This window comes from Cadophora gregata, assembly GCF_030347475.1.
Source record: "Cadophora gregata isolate MNR1 chromosome Unknown scaffold_11, whole genome shotgun sequence".
NCBI lineage: Eukaryota > Fungi > Ascomycota > Leotiomycetes > Helotiales > Ploettnerulaceae > Cadophora > Cadophora gregata.
In genome coordinates, this window is record NW_026695934.1 from 543,156 (window position 1) to 561,746 (window position 18,591).

Below are 18,591 nucleotides of genomic sequence, written 5' to 3' on the forward strand. Positions count from 1 at the left end.
GTACTGTATCAGTGGCAGCACTAGCAACACCCGGCCCCAGCCCGATCCAGCATTGCCGAATGAACATCACAATCATCCGCAGCACTGCCACTGCCACTTGGGATATCAGGTTCAGGTACGAGTACGTTGTGATTGAGTTACGGAATAGGGAAGTCGTAATAGTTGCCACTTGTATGAAATATATCTTCATTATTGTGAATCTCTACCTGCGGATAACATAAAAGATGGAATACGCGTTCCACCCGTTCGTCTTCTCCACATCCGTACGCTGCGTACATCCATGATCTGCGCCAGGATCAGGGGCCCTTTCGCTGCATCTTCCCTGTTTCGTCTCATTTCGCCGACGACCTCGCTCGATGCATCTGTGAAGCTTCCCGAGCTTCCCCAGCTCGTCCACATCGGGGCTGCGGAGCAGCGGAGGACCCTTTGAACTCACTTTGGGCGAACATCCTTGCATTGCCGACAAATCTTGATTTCTGTAGTGTACGAATACCTGTCGCTTGCCTCGTCCCATAACCAGCCATGGCAGATACAAAGACACATGCCAAGAGTGTGCAACGACGAAAGATGAGCAAGCCTTTTGACAATATACTCAACTTCAGAGATGTGGGCAAGACGGTCAATGAATTTATGGGAGAGAAGTACGATAATCGTGACCACATGACACATCCGCCTCTGATTTGAGCTTACACTCTCTGCATAGGCTTGTTGCGGAGGGCAAGATCTTTCGATCAGCCAGACCAGGTAACTTGAATGCTCATTATCCTCTTCAATGCAATCAAACGAACAAGCTTACGACCATTAGATGATGCCACTCTCCTAGACCGGAAGCGCCTCAAAGACGAATATGGCATCAAAACAATCATGGATCTCCGTACATTGTATGCCCTCCACAAACTTGGGCCACTTCCTGGTTACCAACCTCCACTTCCCACTCCTTCACTGCTACACTACACTAACATATTCCAGAACCGAACATGCAAATCAAGCCAAGAAGCGTGAAGGCGATGTCAAGGTTCCAGCTCTTCTGCAATCCAACTCCGCCCTTGCAGAACCAGTCAAGATACCGGGTATGAAATACTTGGAGATAAACGTCAATGGAAAGGGGTTTGAGTGTCACTTGTTGTGGCGGTTGAAATTCTGGAGCTTCCTGTACGTTCTATTCCTCTTCTTCATGGCCTTCCGTCTACTCCTCTTTCCTCACTACAATACTATTCTATATCCAAAACATCTACCAACACTAACGCTCAAACCCAGCAAACTCGTAACCCTAATGCTCTTCGGCTACCGCATGGAAGCAATCTCCATCCTCGGCCGCGAAGTCATGCTCCCACGCGGTCTAATCGGTCTCGGCTACGACAGTCTCGACGCCTGCGGCCCCGAAATCGCCGAATGTCTCCAAGCCTTCACCGACCCTTCCCAACCACCCATCCTAATCCACTGCACCCAAGGCAAAGACCGCACCGGTCTCATCGTCGCACTACTCCTCCTCATCCTCGGAGTTCCTCTGGAGGCTATTGCCCACGACTACGTGATGAGTGAGCAGGAGCTGGAGTGCGAGAAGGAGAGTAGGATGGTGGAGATCAGGAGTATTGGGTTGAGTGAGCATTTTGCTACGTGTCCGCCTGACTGGATTGAGTGCATGGATGGTCATTTGCGAGAGAAGTATGGAGGGCTGGGGAGATATTTGAGGAGAATTGGGGTAAGCGATGAGGAAGAAGAGGAGTTGATTAGGGTTTTGGGGGTGGTTGTTTGAGAGTGAGGAGGGGAGATGGAGACCAAGTCTAGGATGCCATATATCAACCTAGCACGGAGTTGGTCAGCATCCGAATACAGCAGTCGGGTGGAGGCATGTCTCTAGAATCAATAAATATAGAAATGTACGATATGCAACAAAGCCCTCGAATCCGATTCGATCTCTCCATTTCCAGAATCCAAAAATAAATGTCTTTAAAATCAATAGTTCACAAAAATGTGCGAAATGCAACAAAACTCTCTCACCGTCGTTAAGAGCGAGAAACAAAATACGATACCTCAGACATTTCCAAAACATATTCCTGTCTTGGAATGATGGAAAGAATTGGCAGGAATGACGGCTCGGGTACGATGTGCAACAAGACTATGCTCTCAAATAATAGATGGATATTGTAGACATGTCTGAGATTATGTCTTTGCGGGGAATGCTGCTTGAATGCGCTAGGGGATTCTGGAAGTCGAGCTGAATAGACGCCGGCGTGAAAGGCAATATCCACCAGTTCAATTTACAGATCACAGGCCAGGATGAAGAAAGTAGAAAGTTCAGTGTGTAGGGGTCAAGCCTTTCCAAATTTAGGTATCTATCTGATCGATCTACATTTCACATAATCCCACATCCAATCCCGTACATTGCCCTTTCCACATCCCTCTTGACCGAATACCAATCTGCCCTCCTCTCGGCAAATTCATAAACCTCCTCGGCTCGAAAGATGCCATGAAAGCGATCTCCATCCGCAATGACCTCCGCCATTTCCTTCGCATGCTTCGGATCAATCAAATAAATCTGGCTAAGTTCCCGCAATGCTTTGAAGTACTCCAGCAGGTCCTGATTCTTCAATGTACGTATGTACACGAAGTAGAGATTCATGTCGGATATGAGACGCATTGAACCGTCGACGCTAACGCGTTGACGCTTGAGGTGCTTGCAGATGGCAGTGAAGAGGCGCAGACCGACTTCTTGGTTGAAAACATCGAGCATATTTTTATCCGTGCTGCCGGTCAACATCTTAGTGTGGGATTCGACGAGATGGACGACTTTCTCGGCAGCTTTGGTGGAGCCCACTTCGAATGTTTGCAGCCGTGGATCAGCTGCTGGAACAGGGTTATAGTCTGTTGGCTGCTGGAGTGTTGCGCAAAGGTATTCGACTTCGTCCATGAGGACATCTATACCCTTGTTCAGTCCAGCTGCCACACGCTCATCTAGCATGTGCTCGAAGTTCTTCTTAGCTTTGACTGCAGGATCGAGGAAGTCATTGCGATCGGCTAGTCTCGTCGCAGCGAGTTGTTGCTCGTAAAAGACATCAATCATTTGCGAGATCAAGTCACCGACATTTACAAGCTCCAAGAAAGTTACTAAGGGTGCAACTCCCTGCTGATGCTCACTGACTTCTCGAGGATTGTACTTTGACAAATGCTCCACAGCTTTGTCGAAACCTATTTTTACGTGGCGGTTTCCTAGGATTTGAAGCAGGGCGACAAAAATAGCTTCGCATTGCTCTCGAGCTTCTTCCCCGGTCTGACCACCAAGGCGGACGAAAAGAGCAGCTCGCTCGATGCTTGCTTTCGCAGCATGAGTCAGATCAAGGGCAACCTCAATGCTGAACAGGGAACGTATGCCTTCCAGTCTCGAGGCCATCAGAGCCGCTTTGGCGGCCAGCTCGTCCGTAGGGGCGTCCGCAGGTAGTGGCGTTGGTGTAGATGCACGGTTACCTGCAACACCAAGACCCGGAGTCTGCGGTCTTGACGGAGCTGGAGATACTTGTAAACTAGATCGATTGGCTGGCATACCAGGAGACAAAGCCTTCGTGGCCCCAAAGGGTGAAGATATCGGTAAGCTGGGAAGAACGTTGACAGGCATCATAACGACTTTCTTGAAGGAGCTCAAGAAATCCTTTTTGTCGGCTTGCCGATTGACATTGGCCATAAAAAATGATTCGGTAGTAGCATCTTGAGCAGATAGCTTACTCTCCCAGATACCCACCTCTGCTTCCGCTTTCTTTTTGAAATGATCTAATTCGTCTTGGAGGTATAAATCCACATGCGGCTCGAAGACTCTTGCAAGAACAGCTTTCACTTTGACAGCAAAATCATCTCCAGAATTCTTCGTTGGCCGAAGACTGGCACCAAATCGTATAGTCTGTTCAAAAAGCCCAGAGACTGCTTTTAAATATGAAGGGATACTTCGTTCATGACATTCGTCGAACAAGGGCGTGACGTATTCCATAAGAATATCTTCCGCAATCTTGTCCAAAAATAATTGAAAGACATCCTCGCCAGGAGGGAAAACTCGGTCAATGACATCAGACTGTTCATTGATCTTCTTAAAGAGCTTCTCCAAAAATTGGCACGAAGGCTCCAATGCTACCCCGTCCGATGAGGCTTGATTGATACAATCCATCGAGTTGCCAAGATAGTCTCGATCAGAGAACATAGGATGTTTCTGCACAAACAGCTCTATGCCTGCATGGCCGCCGTTCAGAACGGCTAACACGTGAGCATACCGACGCATTCGACCATCGATATCCATTGCCTCATAACCTTGCTCAAACTCTCGCAGCACAGCATTTTCGAATATCCCAACCATGGTAATGAGCTTCTCCTCCCTCTGTCTCCACCCTTGCGCCCAGTCACTTCGGGCAAATATCTGTAGATGTGCCAGCATCTGGGCTTGTTGCTCAGGATCACGATACACCCTGAATATGACTGGATCCATGTGGCTTCTCGACCTTGCCAGATCGAAATAAAATGGTGCCAAAGCTGCATAGATCTTCGCATATTCCTGCCTAGCAGACCCCCGTATCGACTTGACCCCCGAGAAGATATTCAATAGTGCTTCAGGGTCCAACATTGCAGCTCGAGCGGCGGAGTTATTGGAGGGCTGAGCTGTCGACGATAGAGTCAAGGTCTCAAAGCCATCTATAGATGTTCTGGGAGCTTTCGAAGCTACTTCCACAGACCGCATCTGCCGTTCCTCTTCCACCCCTGCATCAAAAAGTGTCGTGCTGGTCTTTCTTATGTCTGAACCTCCATTGACCCCGATTCCGGTCCGTTTGCCCTCTTCCTCTGCTCGTAGCCGCATAATTTCCCTCTTCCTTTTCAACGCCTCTTCGAACCTCTTCCTCGCCTCGCCCTCATTCCAGACACCCATGACTTGTAACCTTTGTACCCATCTCGAATCCTCGTATACCATCTCCAGCATTCGCTTTGAGGTCTGGGCAAAGCTCATAAGATCTGGAATAGGCAAATAGTCTAGAATAGTCGATATGATCTCCGCGGGTAGAACTGGCTTGCTCTCAACCATCTCTGTGACCTTCAAGGATGACAGGATACTGCTCCTGCCTGGACCGCCAGCATGCACGGGAGCACGCTTGAAGTTCGACATGGTCTTGGGAGTGCGATTTTCGGTTGATCGCAGCTCCTTTTGGCGGAATTGACAAAGTATTGGGTTATGGCAGGTCCATTGGGTTGACTGTGGAACGGGTGAAGGAGTTGGTCTCTCGTGAAGTGTGGAGTGCTGTGCATGACAAGGCCACGACGCTAAATTGGCGAGGCTGATACTTATCCCCTTAACTGCGATTCCCCGCACAGCCTGTAAGGCCCTGTAAGCAGGACCTGTAGCGAGACACAAATTAAGTGAAAGTCACCAGAACTCAAGGTGCCTGTGCGCTAAATGCCCCGCGATGATCAAATTTAGCGTGCTGCTTCAGGCAGTACAGCCTGGAAAGAATGTGCGTGACACAGTTAAGGGGATACTCTGAGCAGCTCCCAACATCCTTACTCCTTTTGCTTCCTAATGGCCGGATTGTACTGTAGTTGATTTGGCACTTTGGATGTATTTGTGCTTCAATCAGTCTCCGCCTTCTACGTACCACTCAAGATTGTATCATTGATCTATCTACTAGTGGGGTCATGCAATATCATTTCGAAATACTTTTCCGGTCATACTTCATATTCTCCTCAATTCATTTCAGTTGAATGTCATATTCCGTGTAGGAGACTTTTCATTTGCTTTTGTGAAGACACAGAGTGGAACTCTCTCTAGTGTTCCCTTACAGTAACAGGGTCTCAAGAATCGAAGGTATATACAAAGGTTTCCATGAAAAGATGGAGAACGAATTCGTGCAGCAAGCTGCCACCCAGTCCAGAAATCATAACTCGTAAAACATCATCATTCAATGAGCAGCTGGTTCGAAATCCTTCAGCATGCGTCAATCCAGGCATTCAATGCCTCAGTTTTCAAAACCGTAGAAAAGGACATCGTGTTGGCCGCAGCGCACTTCTCGCTCTTGACATCAGATGAAATTGACGGTGCCGTCTCAGGGTACTCGATGTGGAAGACCGGCTTCCCAGCATCGATGAATGGCTTGAAAAGCTCACACTCGTCATATTCGATGCACTGCTCGTTGACATGGAATTGCATCTTGTCAAGAACCTCTCGGACAAGATCACCTGCGTTTTTCAGGCCAATTGACAATCCTTTGGCGTGGGCTGTATCAGCGAGGAAGTTGAGGTAGTCTGTGGCATCGGCTGAAGTAAGACCAACACCATTTGCATTGGCATAGCCGTCAACGTTGTCAGGATCGACAGCATCACAACCTTTGCTTGCGGCAATATCGATTCGCGCGGCCATGATGGAACGGACATTGGCGGTCTTGGTGTTGAGCCACCACTCGCCTTCCCATCCTTCCATGGCGCTACCTTTATCGGCAGCTTGGAAGTCTGCTTGATCAGGGCGCCAATTCTCGAAGCTTCCCGCGGAGAAGTAACAGATGACTTTCTTCTTTGCAGCATGGAGAGCGTCGATAGTGGATTGAGGTGTATCAAAGAGATCAAGGTCGAAAACATCGGCTGGATACGATGTATCACTGACAACGCCAGAAAGCTCGATTTGCCAAGTAGAACCAGCGGCCGGTTGCCAGAACTCTCCAGCTGCTTGGGTAGAGGTGGGGTTTGCAGTAGCTGAAGCCGTTGCTGGGATTGAAGCTGATTTTGTCGGCACTACAGGGCTATAGGTTGCAATAGTTGGCTGAGCTGATGTTGCCGGTACTTGAACGGAAACGACAGTGTCCACTGTTGAGGGAGTGTCAACTGGTGATGAATCGGATCCGTTTAATCCATCGGTCTCGTCGGAATCGTTGGAATTACCGGCTTCACAAGAGCTGTCAGAGTCATCCGAGTCTGATACCGAGACAGGAAGTGATGATTTATTTGTAGAGGTTGGAAAACCAAGAGCTGAGGAAGGTGATGCTTGGTGCTGGCCATGTCTTGGAATGACAGACGAAGAAGAGAATTGGACAAAGAGGATCCCAAGAAATAAAATGATCTTGACAAGAGAAATCATGATTGATGTTTGAAAAAGAATGAATGAGTGTATGAATAAGAGAATGTAAATGTTTCTGTACTGAGTACAGTAAAGGAATGTGTAGAGACCGAGTTATTGAGAACTGCAAGGTTGGCGAGCGAACATTGCCCGAGGGGGAAGGCCCATCTTATATCCAAAATGCCGATTCCCAACCTCCTGGCTCCTGGCCTCTGAAAGTACCAAGACCGCCATACAACTTTTCGTTCCGAATGCAGGGGAGCAAGTTGAAGCTATAGGTGTGGGCCTAAGCATGTCGCTCCCTTCAAGGAAATGGAGTCAGACTCGCTTGCCAAGATATGTTTCAAACACTGGGGCAAGCGGCAAAGCGCCAGGTCAGTCCTTTGTGGAATGGCTCTGATCACTGGTGGCCCCAAAGACCCATCCAATCTTCCGAGTGGGAGCGACGGGGATGTGAACTGCGGGGAGATGGATCTAGGTCATCAGCGCGCAAATTCTGTCTTCTGAACAACCTCACCTCACTGCCGGCCAGCCAAGAAAACAGCTGCGGAGATCAGGGGAACCAGCACCATCATGTTCAGGCTGATGGCGCCAAATACTTTAGCAGCCCCTATGGGTTGATGTACAGCGTCAGCGTGAGCCTCAGCGAGCACCCCCAACGAACCATTGTAAAAGCTGGTGCCCCTGGTTGCATGCCGTATCCCAGGAAAGAATTGAGAATAATGGGATGACCGGTGGGCCAAAGAGGGGACATCTGCCCTGGCGGCTCCCGAGGTGCTTGGATCTTGAGCAACCAAACTCCAACCTCATTATTCATTACATAATTGTGCATATTTCCTGAGCAGCGATGCAGGGGACCGCAAGTCTGGTATGACCAGATCAGATCAGGGCGCATCGCGAAGGGCTGGACTGCGAGAAATAAGGGATGTGGATATGCAAGATACAGGCAGTTGGCCTTTGGCTGTTTCAAGGAGACGGGAGCAGGCGAGAAACAAAATATAGAGTGTGCACGTGACTTCATTCGATGTCGTCGGTGATCTTTTAAGCAGCGGCTCGAGTGTTTTCAGGGCTGGGCCATCCTTGCGAATCTACTTCAGCTGGACATCTACGCTTTTTGTTTGATCAGGAAGCAGAATGCGCTTCCGCAGCATGCAGCAGCAACATCAAAACCTGACTTTAATGCTGTGCAAGCGTCCAGAGCTTGTCTGAGCGTGCACCACATCAGATCCATTACCTCGGGCACCTACCTACCTAGGTACAGGTAGATTGTTGGATGTGTGAAGTCAACAGCACTTTCCTCCAATGATAGAAGCAGAAGACTCGCGATAGATACTTCTGACCGGTGCAAGGAATAGGATGTTTGACTGCGATCATGACCGATTGGACACCATGATATCCACGCTGGTAGTCTACCTAAAGCTACCTATCTTGAGGTTGAGTCACCCGTGCTCGCATTTCGATGCTGTAATGCTTCAGTGTCTGGACAGCTCTTGCACCATGGGAATTGCCTTCCGGGTACCGGGTCTGTTGTGTAACCCTCAGCAGCGTATCTGTTGGTGATAGCGGCGTCGAATCAGAAGACTCTGAGACATCTAACTGCTTACCAGACTGTTGCTGAGCATGTTTTGTACGGCACAGTTCGATATTTCTTTGCTCATTCAGTTCCTCGTCTTAAGTCCGTCCAGTCACACAGTCCTTCGTCTCTTTAAAATGTTAGTGGGAGCTTGAGCCTCTCAGCTACTTTTGATCATCTGCTTCCCTTTTCGTCAGCTTCTTGCAACCTCTATAGACAGTGGCGTCCAGTCACTTGTTCCCTTTCGTGTACTCTTGGTGACACCCTTTCTAGGAACAATGGTGCGGCGGCTGCGGAACGACCCATTTGGCATCTGGGCCGGTGTTGCCAATCGCATCTGAACATTGAGATAGTTAAGCTCTTCAATATCTGACTTTCGAATTTGGCAAGAGGCAAGGAATCATGTCCGAGGCCTCGAAATGGATAAGCACTTTTCTGTATATTGAAACATTTGTGGTCATTTAGAATGCGCGGGCCCTCTTAGGGTCCAACCTCCGCATTGTGTTATTCTTCACCTTTAAAGCATTGGTATTGATGTCGTGTTTTGCGAATACGACCCATCTCACAAGTCTTCAGGGCTCTTTTGATAATCACTGGCATTTCCGGTTTCGTTCATCCTACCCAAGCCCTATTCTACTTTGGGACAGTAGGCAGTGCAATTCACTGAGCTCATCTGGAGTTTTCCCCCGACTTCTCAGGATGGCAGGAACTGTGCCGATACAGGCGAGAGGAAGCCTGGACCTCTCTTCCCTATAAAAAGAGGCATCTCCGTCTACTTTTCAACCCAATTGTCTTTCAAGTTCTTCTCCATTTCCCCAACTCAGTCTCTCTTCTTACCACTTGATATCAAAATCACCGACTTCAAGATGTATACGATGTATACGATGCTCCCCAAAACCCAAGCATTCATGCTTCTTCTTCTCACCTCATTGTTCATGGTTTGTATTGTGGCTGCCGAAAATTCTCCCGGAAAATCCTGCGTTGACTTCACTGTCCCTTTGACCCTTACTACCACCGACTGGGTCTGGGGCCGGCCAAAGATTGAGACTGACATTGATTTGACCTCTCTGACTTTCGACTTCAATCGTGAGTGTTGGTTCTTAAGGCTGAATTTTAGTGCAATCAGATGACGCCTTCGAGCTTCTGCATATAGGGTCAATGTCGTGAAAGCTAGCTAATACTTAGCAGGACGAGACTTCATGACGACTTTCATACCATTCTCTGGTGTTCAAAACAATACCCGTTCCTACAATATTGCCGGTAGCTACTGCGAGCCCAGATCTGGACCCGGATCTACTCTTTTGATTGCTACCCACGGCGGTAGTCTTGATAGATCGTAAGTGAGGCCCGGGGGCAACCACTACAGCGACTGACTTCAGCAAGATACTGGGACTCGGACTACCAACCAGCCAACTACAGCTTTGTGGACTTTGCAGTTGCGAAGGGCTATTCCGTCTTGTTCTACGACCGAGTTGGGGCTGGACAGTCCACCATGTAAGGACGATTTCATTTTTCATATGTGACCTGATTGACCCAATCAACCGAGAAAACACCTCAGCTTCTCAATTTACCCGGCTAATTCTTCCTAGTATCAGTGGTTACGATGCCCAATTTTCCATCCATATAGCCGTTCTGGACAGTCTAGTGCGCTACGCCAGAGCCGGATCTATTCCTCGTGCTGCCCGCCGCTCCTCGCAATATGTTCCAAAGAAGATTGTCCTAGTTGGCCATAGCATGGGTTCAATCGCTTCCAATGCTTTGGTTGCTGCAAAGCCCGATGTTGTGGATGGAGTCGTCCTTTCAGGATGGGGATACAACAGTGGAATGGCAAACGTCTTCGGACTAGTGGCAGCTACTTCGCAGCTGAAAATTGCAAACAAGATATCCCGAAGATGGAAGGCTTATGACAATGCTTACGCGACCTTTGTGGACATTTTCTCATACATCAACATGTAAGTTACCACCAAAACAGATCACTCTAACAGCTGGCTGATTAGGATTGTAGCTTCTATAAGATTCCAAACTACGACCTGACAGCTGTACAATACAGCTTTGACCGTAGCTGGCCCATCGCCATCTTGGAGTTCTTCTCTATCGGAACTCTGAACTTCTCATCCCCTGGCGTAAAAGCTCCAGTCCTATTCATCAAGTGAGTGCACTGTCTAAGATAATATCATTATATCATGAACCCTCTGACCTTTATCAAGTGGAGAATATGATTACGTCATGTGTGGAGGGTATTGTCCAGGAGTTGTCGAGCCCGCTGCTCGTAGTTTCTTCCCTGCCTCTGTTGGATACCAGTCCTACATTCAACCAAACACAGGTCACATCTTGAACACTGCGGTAATCTTTTTTTTCTCGGCGCTTCGAAGTATTTGCTGACATTACTGTTACAGCCAAATGCAACAGGCACATATCAAGTTATCACCAATTTCCTTGCCAGGAATGGTTTGTAGTCTTTTTGTAAGGCGATTACTTTGGTCGGCACACAACAAACCTCTTGAGAGCTAGGGGTGTCGTCAACTTAAAACTTGCTTTTCATGCTTGCCATACTTTCACATTGAATTTACTACCATAGAGCTCGGAATCAATACATCACCGTTGATTTCCTCACTTTTCAAGGTGCAACTCTTGTTGAAGTGTCATCTCAGCCAAATAAGTTGTTCCTCCGTGCAAGAGAATAGCTCTTTGTCATTTCAACATACTGCGAGCAGGACCTCCCCCTTCCTACCATTCTTTGTTGCGCATCCGCGCAAAGATGGTTCTCAATTCGAGCAAGTGCTTTGTCTCTCATGCAACCAGGCTCCACTGCCTCTACTCATTCAGAATATTTGCGATTTATACCCCCATACGAGACCTTTATTTATGCTGCCTAATACGATTTGAACCGCTTGCTGGCCCCTTTTGCTATTAACAAACATGTAATGGAAGGAATTGGAATCTACATCATATCCTCGGGTCGTTCCAACAATGTCCAGAGAATGCAAGGTCAACATCTGCCCGGTTTAAATGTAACTTGGGTCGTTCCATTCTCCCAAGTCGATGCCTACAAGTCTGCAGGAGCCTTGAAAGTGATGACTTGTGGCAAAAGCGCACCAGGAAAAGACCTCTGTCGGAGTCGTAACTTCGCATTAGAACATGCATTCGATCGTAAGCTCGTCTGCGTTCAGTTATCCGACGATTTGATCAAGATGAGCTGGTGGGCAAGAGCAGAGCCCTATCCCCTAGAGCTGCAACCGTTATCAATCGAAACAGCTATCCACATAATCCTCAAGCAGATGAAGCTCGGGAATTTCCATCTCGGCGGGGGCATGCCTACAAGCAATACCTTCTGGGCTCAATCATCCTCCAAGCTAGGTGATCGCACCAAACAGCTTTACACAACGCACCACTTCATTCTTGGAGACTTCATGGTCATTCGTCCTACAGAACTTCGCTTCAACGAGAACTTATCTTCGAAAGAAGATTACGAGTATACGGTGCAGCATATTAAAAAGTATGGTGGCGTGGTGAGATGTTTCCAGATTTTGGCTCAGTGGAGACATTATACGAATGAAGGAGGTGTGGTGAGGTATAGGACGGACGAGGAAGAGATGAAGAATATTGCTTTGTTGAGGGAGTTGCATCCAGGTTGGTTTGCTGGGCATAAGACAGGATCGAAAGTTCAGGTTACGTTGAGAGCGCCTGCAAAGTACCGACGTGGGAGTTCAATTAGAAAAGAGAGCGAGATGAGTGATGGGACAACGAGTGCTAGTGCTGATTCGAAGGCTTCTGATACTAATAGCTCGGTCCCAGTACTTGTGCCGATGAAGAAACCTTGCCGCAGGGCTGCTACGATAAGGTTTTCTCATTCGTATATAGAGGACAGTGGAATGGGAGTATGACGATCAAGCTTCATTACAAGAGGCGAATTTCTACAATTAAGACTGTGGGATCCTCATCGAAGGTAAACTATCTTACAGATATCAAACCATGTTCGTTAACTCCAAACTCCTGCCCCAAGGTATTCGCTAAATCTCATCGTAATTAAAAACAAACCCAAGCAGTCTTTACCTCTCAACGACGTCTCGACCTTCCTTCCCTCTCCCTATACCCATTCCCATATCCATCTCTCTCCCATCCCGCACTTCTCCTCCTCTCACCTGCCTCGCTCATTCTCCTTGAACTCTCATACCCATCACTAGTCCTCCTATCCCTGTTCTCATACCCCTCACTCCTCCTCCTCTCCCTCCTCCCTTTCCCCAACTCAATTTTCTGTTTCTTTTTCTCTTTCTCAATCTTTTCTAATGCATCATGCTCCGATTTTATCCTCGGGTAACAAGCAATACCCAACATGAGCGCCAGCACGCCGGCTTTCAGACCGAGGTCCTTGGCGTCGAAGTATGGTAATTCTTCTTCGATTGCTTTGCGTGTTGCGCGGTGATCGGGGTGCGCTTTTGAAGGGCGTGGGTCGGGGATGGTGAGGAGGTCGTAGAACATCTTTGTTTGGATATATTTGCGGTTTTTGGATTTCAGTTGGTGAAATCTGAGAGTGGTACACTGGTGACTGGTTTTTGGGATGTTGGCAGGATTTGTATGTAGATATAGATGTAACAATCTTGTGAATATTAATATTGTACAAAGCTGTCGGCCAAAAACTATTCAAAGTGTCATATCATAGCGTTACATGCCGACTCGCAGCGAGTAGGTGAAGCCCGGCCAGATATCCTTTTTTTCACCACCACTCACACCTCACTGAAGCACGATCAACATCGCCTGTTGCCCCACGACATCATACCTGACTCAAGCGACCACACAGAAACAAGCACAAATGCCACTCCCCCCATCTGCTGTCCTATCGGCAATCGCGAAGCTGAATCAAGCTTGAATGGGGGTTTTGGCCGGGGAGGGGGGGGGGGGGGAGGAGTGGTAGGGCTTGAACTAAGTGAGGGTATCGTGACCGTAAGTATGAGGTCAGAGATCGACAAAGTAGCGAATGGGGGTTGGGAATCTAATACTACATCCTTGTCATAGAACATGGGATACGTGGGATTTGATTTCGGTTATAGATGCGGTCCATCAAGAGACTGTGTAACGTGATAATTGGTTCAGTAACTGCTTTGCGGGATGAAAGTAAACCAGTATTTGCTGGAGTTCGGTTGGGACTGGCTTCCGTGACATGTTGACGCTGCCAACTGTTGTTATGCCGCACGAAACAAAGACTGGAACACAGGATAAACAAATTGACAATCCGTTGCAGATAACATGAAGGGTATCAATTTGGCGTTCAACACGTACAGCCTAGCCATCCATGCTCTTCACTCACTGGGCTTGCTTCTCTACCTTCAACCAGTCTTCAACGCGCTCATCTTCTCCTGCAAACTTGCCTCCTTTAACAAACTCCTCTTCCAATCCCAGTAATTCTTACGAATTCTATCATACTTGGCGCCCAATAACTTCAACGCCTTGTCTGCTTTCTCAAGCTCTCCCATCTCAGCCCATACATCTGCCAGAAAATCCAACGCGTGGCTACTCCTCACGTCTTCCTCTCCGTCCTCCGGAATCTTGGCAAATTCGCAGGCGAAGCATTCTTGTGTACTCAATTTCCTGCTTCCCTTGCGTAGAACACCTCTGAGGTAGTTCCAAGGACTTTGATTTTGTGGTGTATCGAATGTAGCTGCCTTGGCGAACTCGATCTCACGGTCGATGATATCGTCTGGGATTTTGGGATCGCTTTCCGTAGCTTTGCAACCCGGTGTTGAGATTTTGGGGTCGGAGAATACGACGAAGAAGCGATGGGACCAGGCGCTGTTGTTCCTCACATCTGTTTGAAGGAGGTCCTCAATTGATTCCAGTTCTTTCTGATTGAAGAGATCGAGTTTTCGAACGAGATACTGGCGATAACTCCAAACGTGATAGTTCTTTGAATCTTGGGCAAACATCTGTGTCATGAACGCTGTTTCTGATTCCGCGAGCTTTTGGATGGCTGCTTGGTCGGAAGAGATTTTGGCATAGATTTGGTCAATGAGAAGTTGTCGGTGGTGCCATATTTGATAGTTTTTCTGGTTGTCGAGGGCTACTTTGTTTACCCATTTGAGCTCGGCTTCAACGGAGGAGTCTAAGGCGAAGAGCGTGGATGCTCGGTACAGCCAAACTGTGTAGTGGGCTGCATTTAGTAATATGATATGCTTCGTAAGGGCCAGAACTCTCGGAGAGTATTCCTTGGCCGCCATGATGGCTCGGAGATAACCCATAGCTGTATACGATGTTAGAAGTTGCTTTAGAATACAGCAATAGCACTTACCCTCAGCATACTCATCCGTATAGGCAATCGCAGCTAAAGCCCCTTCACCATCATCCTGAGCCAACGGAATCACATCATCCCATATGGGATCCCCCTCATAGATCCCCATCTTCCTACCTTGCAAATTACCCAGCAGTTTCCTCCTATTCCTCTCCTCTTCCACGTCCTCTTCAGTCCACCTTTCCCTCTCTGTTTTCCTGAACCTATCACTCTTCTCCCTTAAAGCCCTCAGATCTCTCTCCATCCTCTCGTAAAGTTTATATTCCGCCGGCGTATAGCTTCCCAGATCCACACCTCTGGGATCCTTCCCTAAGCTCTGCGGCTTGGGAAGGGGTATGGGGATCTTCTGTTGCTCGATGAGCTTCCAGAATTCTTTCTGTTGCGAAGCTGGCCACGTTCTCCAGGCGCCAGTCTCGAGTAATATGGAATTTGCGTAGGCGCTCTTCTCGTTGGCTGTGAGTTTGGAGAAGCCTTTGGTTTCTTTGAGGACTTGGTAGGGTCGAGAAGCTGTGTATTCAGCTTCGAGCTTCGCGGCGATGGTGGGGTCTGGAGGGGTGATATTAGCTATGCAAAGCCAAGGGAAAGAGTCATGTAGCTCCCACTGCTGTGGAGAATAAACTCACACTCCTTCGGAGGCTCTGGATCTTTGGTTTGCTGCTTGGGCGCCTTTGAGGCTTTGGGTGCCATTGTCAATTTATGGTGGGGCAACCAGAATGTAATCCTCGAGGCTTGGGGTCAGAGGAATGTTGCAGCCTCGCTTCGAGAACAATAGTAACGGAGATCAAAGGACCAACAGATTCAGTAATAGGGCTTAACCTAATGCTGACATCGGTTAAAATAGGCACGGGATGGTAATTCGGATTATGAATGGGACATTACATTAGGTGTTTCGTTCGCAATTGGTACTTTTACATAGATACATCGAATTGAATCTTTCCCATCAGGTACCTCCAAAGCGTAAAGCTAGTCCCAAGCAGTGCTGTTGCCAGCCATAATTCTTTAATTCTAATCTTCCACCCTCCAAAACTTCCAGGCTTCTCTATCTTCTCCCGATTCTCCATGGACCCCAACAAGCGCTTCCACACCTTCAATACCATCAGCATTCAAGAACTTGTCTTGATCAATTTCCTCTCCTCCCATATCGTCCTCGCTTCCGTTTTTGAGTACTGCAGGCCACAAAACACCGACACCATCGCAGCCAAGGGTTGTCTCGAACTGATTGTAGCCTTCTTCCTGTAACTTGGTTCCCAAGTGTCGCATAACATCTGGCGGAGTATCTGGTTTAAGCAGAGTGATAGCGCAGCCACCACCTCCAGCTCCAGTGAGCTTCGTCCAGCCGATGCCCTCATGGTCGACCAATTCCCGAATCCTCTCAAGGCGAGGATGCGACACTCCCAAGGCAACCAAAAGACCATGGTTGATTGTCATTAATTTCCCCAGAGACTCCAGACTGGAGAGCTCCTCACTATCAAATTCTTCGTGCTCAATCAATTCCACCGCGCTCTGGGCGACTTTCTCAATTGCATTGATGATCGAATCTGTAATTTGTGGATGTGCCTTCTTTAAATTCGCAACCTTTGCGACCTCTACAGCTGTTGATTTTGGCTGTCTAGTATCAACGACTAAGAGTGGTAGTTCAGGAAAGTTCCACAACGGCGTTACCTTGGGAGGTTTCGCATAGTCAGATCTCTGGTATACAACGGCCTTTCCTTGTGTCGCTACTGTATTATCCACACCTGAAGGATTGCCATGGATACACATTTCGCCCACGAATGCCCATCTGTTTATTCGCTCGATTTGAAGTCTCGCCTCTTCAGAAGGTTGGTCAGGATGTGGTCCTGAAAGTGTGCGTATTTGTAGAAGGAGAGAAGCAGCTAGGCAGACGCAAATCGAGGCGCTGCTTCCTAGTCCACCACCAATTGGAATAGTGGAACGAAGTGTATATAGCGAACCTGGGAAAGATCGCGATCCCAGGGAGAGAAAAAGGTATAAAAATGCTGAGGCAGAAGCTTGATGAACCTTACGAACATCTTCAGACGCATCCAAAGAGACATTCGCAAGATGTGGCTTCATAGCTGCGACAAGATCCGGGTCGAGTGTAGTAACCAAGTCATAGTAGTACTTCTTCTTGCCAGGCTGCGAAAATGTATCCCACGGCAGGTCATCGATATTCCACGTATGCGCCAGATTGATGTCTGGAAACCGAAGTGAGATTGTTCGTTTGGATTTGGAGAGCGCTGTGACGAGGAGGTAGGATCTAAGGGAGATTGAAGCCGCAATGGCAGACTAGATAACATCAGCACTGCTCAGGGGCAGTGATAGGAAGTCTTAATGCACCTTTCCATAGACCACTGCATGTTCTCCAAACACAATGACCTTTCCGGGCGCTGATACCATGAATGAGGGCATCATTGGGGACGATTGCTTTCTCTTGTTGCCGTTGATTGGTCTGCGGGGTTTCTTGGAGCCATTGATCTCGGTCTTTTCTAGGGCGTCGGTCATTTCGACGATTTGTGCGCGCGGGGGCATCTCGAGAGAGGGAGATGGGGAAGGACTGGTGTCGGAAGGTGTCTCGATTGGCATGGAGGTAGTACTGGAACTCGAGTGCGAATGGGTTCTCGTCTTAAGGGGATTTCCACCAAATGGCCGCCGCGTCTGAGTGCTGGTCATTGCACACTGCGCATGCTCTATGCTGCTCTTTCCGGTCGCACCCGTGAATGCGAAAGTAAAATCCAGTAAAGTAACTAGGGACGCGGACAACAAAGGCAAGACAAAGACAAACAAGAGAGAAGGTTGGTAGTATGAATGAGCAGGCGCTCAGAGATGTCGACCGACTACTGGGAGAGATTGAGGAGGCCGAGCCCTGGGCCTGTCAGGAACTGGGGTAATTCTTGAGCTTACTGGATCGGGGCGTGGCTGCTGAATTAAAATGTGCAGACCCCTGAGAGACCCAAGCATTCTGACGCCAGCGTCGCTCGCCTCTCCTGCGGGTCGAGGTCGAGTCTCAGCGGCCGATCGCCACGATCCAACGTCGTCCAATGACAAGAGTGTGTTTCAAAAGTTTATCGTGCTTGACATGGGACGAAATAAATGTTAGCACTGGCAGAATGAGGAAGGAAAGGATGTCCAGGCGAGCCAGGGAGAGTTTACAGCATCTCGAAGGCTTCACTAACTTGTACTAGCATCTTTGGTTCATGGGGCGTGGGGCAATATACCTGATCTCCCACCCAATGGAGAAATCATTTATTGGTCAGCAGCAAAGGTTCTTTTCGAAATTGGTTATCCCGTTGAAAGCAATGACCACCCTCTAATCAACCTTAAGTTTATGTTCGCTTGGCTTGGTAACACTCGAGATTGGGCATTCTTTAAAACCTGAAAGTGCTCTTTGAAGCAACGAGTCTTCACTGGGAATAGTTCAACCAACATTTATTATCATGCAGTCGAGTTGTCGTTACTCCCTTAGGTATTTTGCCTGCCTCTGGTGGCGATGAGCTTTTGTTTTGAATCAACAGGGCTCGCTTAACAATGGGGATTGTTTTCTTTGATTTGAACTTCCAGCTCGTAAATGCAGCAGTCTTCCTGCAAAACTAGTGACACCGGAGCCATCCTCGCCGTCCAACAGGTTTTAGGGCAACACAGCCATGATTTGGCAAAGACGGC

At 48.2% G+C, this 18,591-nt stretch overlaps 8 protein-coding genes across 9 annotated transcripts; 3 read left to right on the forward strand and 5 right to left on the reverse strand.

The window, feature by feature from the left end:
• Nucleotides 1–31: 31 nt before the first annotated feature.
• Nucleotides 32–2,307, forward strand: ONS95_002262 (uncharacterized protein). Its single transcript, XM_058495509.1, has 4 exons — nt 32–641; nt 704–744; nt 806–881; nt 970–2,307. Exons 1-4 carry the CDS (start codon nt 523–525, stop codon nt 1,754–1,756), a joined length of 1,023 nt encoding a protein of 340 aa, XP_058354237.1. The 5' UTR covers nt 32–522; the 3' UTR covers nt 1,757–2,307.
• RCY1 (F-box protein: endocytic membrane traffic, recycling ReCYcling 1) lies at nt 2,308–5,265 on the reverse strand. The gene has a single exon (XM_058495510.1). The coding sequence runs from the start codon at nt 5,135–5,137 to the stop codon at nt 2,357–2,359; it is 2,781 nt and encodes a 926-aa protein (XP_058354238.1). The 5' UTR covers nt 5,138–5,265; the 3' UTR covers nt 2,308–2,356.
• A 688-nt stretch (nt 5,266–5,953) lies between these two features.
• On the reverse strand, nt 5,954–7,096 carry ONS95_002264 (uncharacterized protein; the record flags this gene model as incomplete). The annotated part of the gene is made up of 1 exon (XM_058495511.1): nt 5,954–7,096. The coding sequence occupies one exon, from the start codon at nt 7,094–7,096 to the stop codon at nt 5,954–5,956; it is 1,143 nt and encodes a 380-aa protein (XP_058354239.1).
• A 1,057-nt stretch (nt 7,097–8,153) lies between these two features.
• On the forward strand, nt 8,154–11,260 carry ONS95_002265 (uncharacterized protein). 2 transcript variants are annotated; one of them, XM_058495513.1, is made up of 6 exons: nt 8,154–9,734; nt 9,837–9,984; nt 10,032–10,142; nt 10,238–10,600; nt 10,654–10,797; nt 10,856–11,260. In XM_058495513.1, the coding sequence occupies exons 1-6, from the start codon at nt 9,515–9,517 to the stop codon at nt 11,028–11,030; spliced, it is 1,161 nt and encodes a 386-aa protein (XP_058354241.1). In that variant the 5' UTR covers nt 8,154–9,514; the 3' UTR covers nt 11,031–11,260. The 2 variants fall into 2 exon arrangements, with proteins under 2 accessions (XP_058354241.1, XP_058354240.1); XM_058495512.1 differs by having other exon boundaries at nt 9,463–9,984; nt 10,856–10,991; nt 11,045–11,260.
• A 369-nt stretch (nt 11,261–11,629) lies between these two features.
• ONS95_002266 (uncharacterized protein) lies at nt 11,630–12,532 on the forward strand (the record flags this gene model as incomplete). Its single annotated transcript, XM_058495514.1, has 1 exon — nt 11,630–12,532. The coding sequence occupies one exon, from the start codon at nt 11,630–11,632 to the stop codon at nt 12,530–12,532; it is 903 nt and encodes a 300-aa protein (XP_058354242.1).
• ONS95_002267 (uncharacterized protein) lies at nt 12,533–13,259 on the reverse strand. Its single transcript, XM_058495515.1, has one exon. The coding sequence runs from the start codon at nt 13,125–13,127 to the stop codon at nt 12,705–12,707; it is 423 nt and encodes a 140-aa protein (XP_058354243.1). The 5' UTR covers nt 13,128–13,259; the 3' UTR covers nt 12,533–12,704.
• Nucleotides 13,260–13,972: 713 nt separating this feature from the next.
• On the reverse strand, nt 13,973–15,618 carry RAM2 (CAAX geranylgeranyltransferase alpha subunit; the record flags this gene model as incomplete). Its single annotated transcript, XM_058495516.1, has 3 exons — nt 13,973–14,883; nt 14,932–15,477; nt 15,555–15,618. 3 exons carry the CDS (start codon nt 15,616–15,618, stop codon nt 13,973–13,975), a joined length of 1,521 nt encoding a protein of 506 aa, XP_058354244.1.
• Nucleotides 15,619–15,936: 318 nt separating this feature from the next.
• On the reverse strand, nt 15,937–17,514 carry ERG12 (Mevalonate kinase; the record flags this gene model as incomplete). Its single annotated transcript, XM_058495517.1, has 2 exons — nt 15,937–17,217; nt 17,269–17,514. 2 exons carry the CDS (start codon nt 17,512–17,514, stop codon nt 15,937–15,939), a joined length of 1,527 nt encoding a protein of 508 aa, XP_058354245.1.
• Between the last annotated feature and the right edge of the window lie 1,077 nt (nt 17,515–18,591).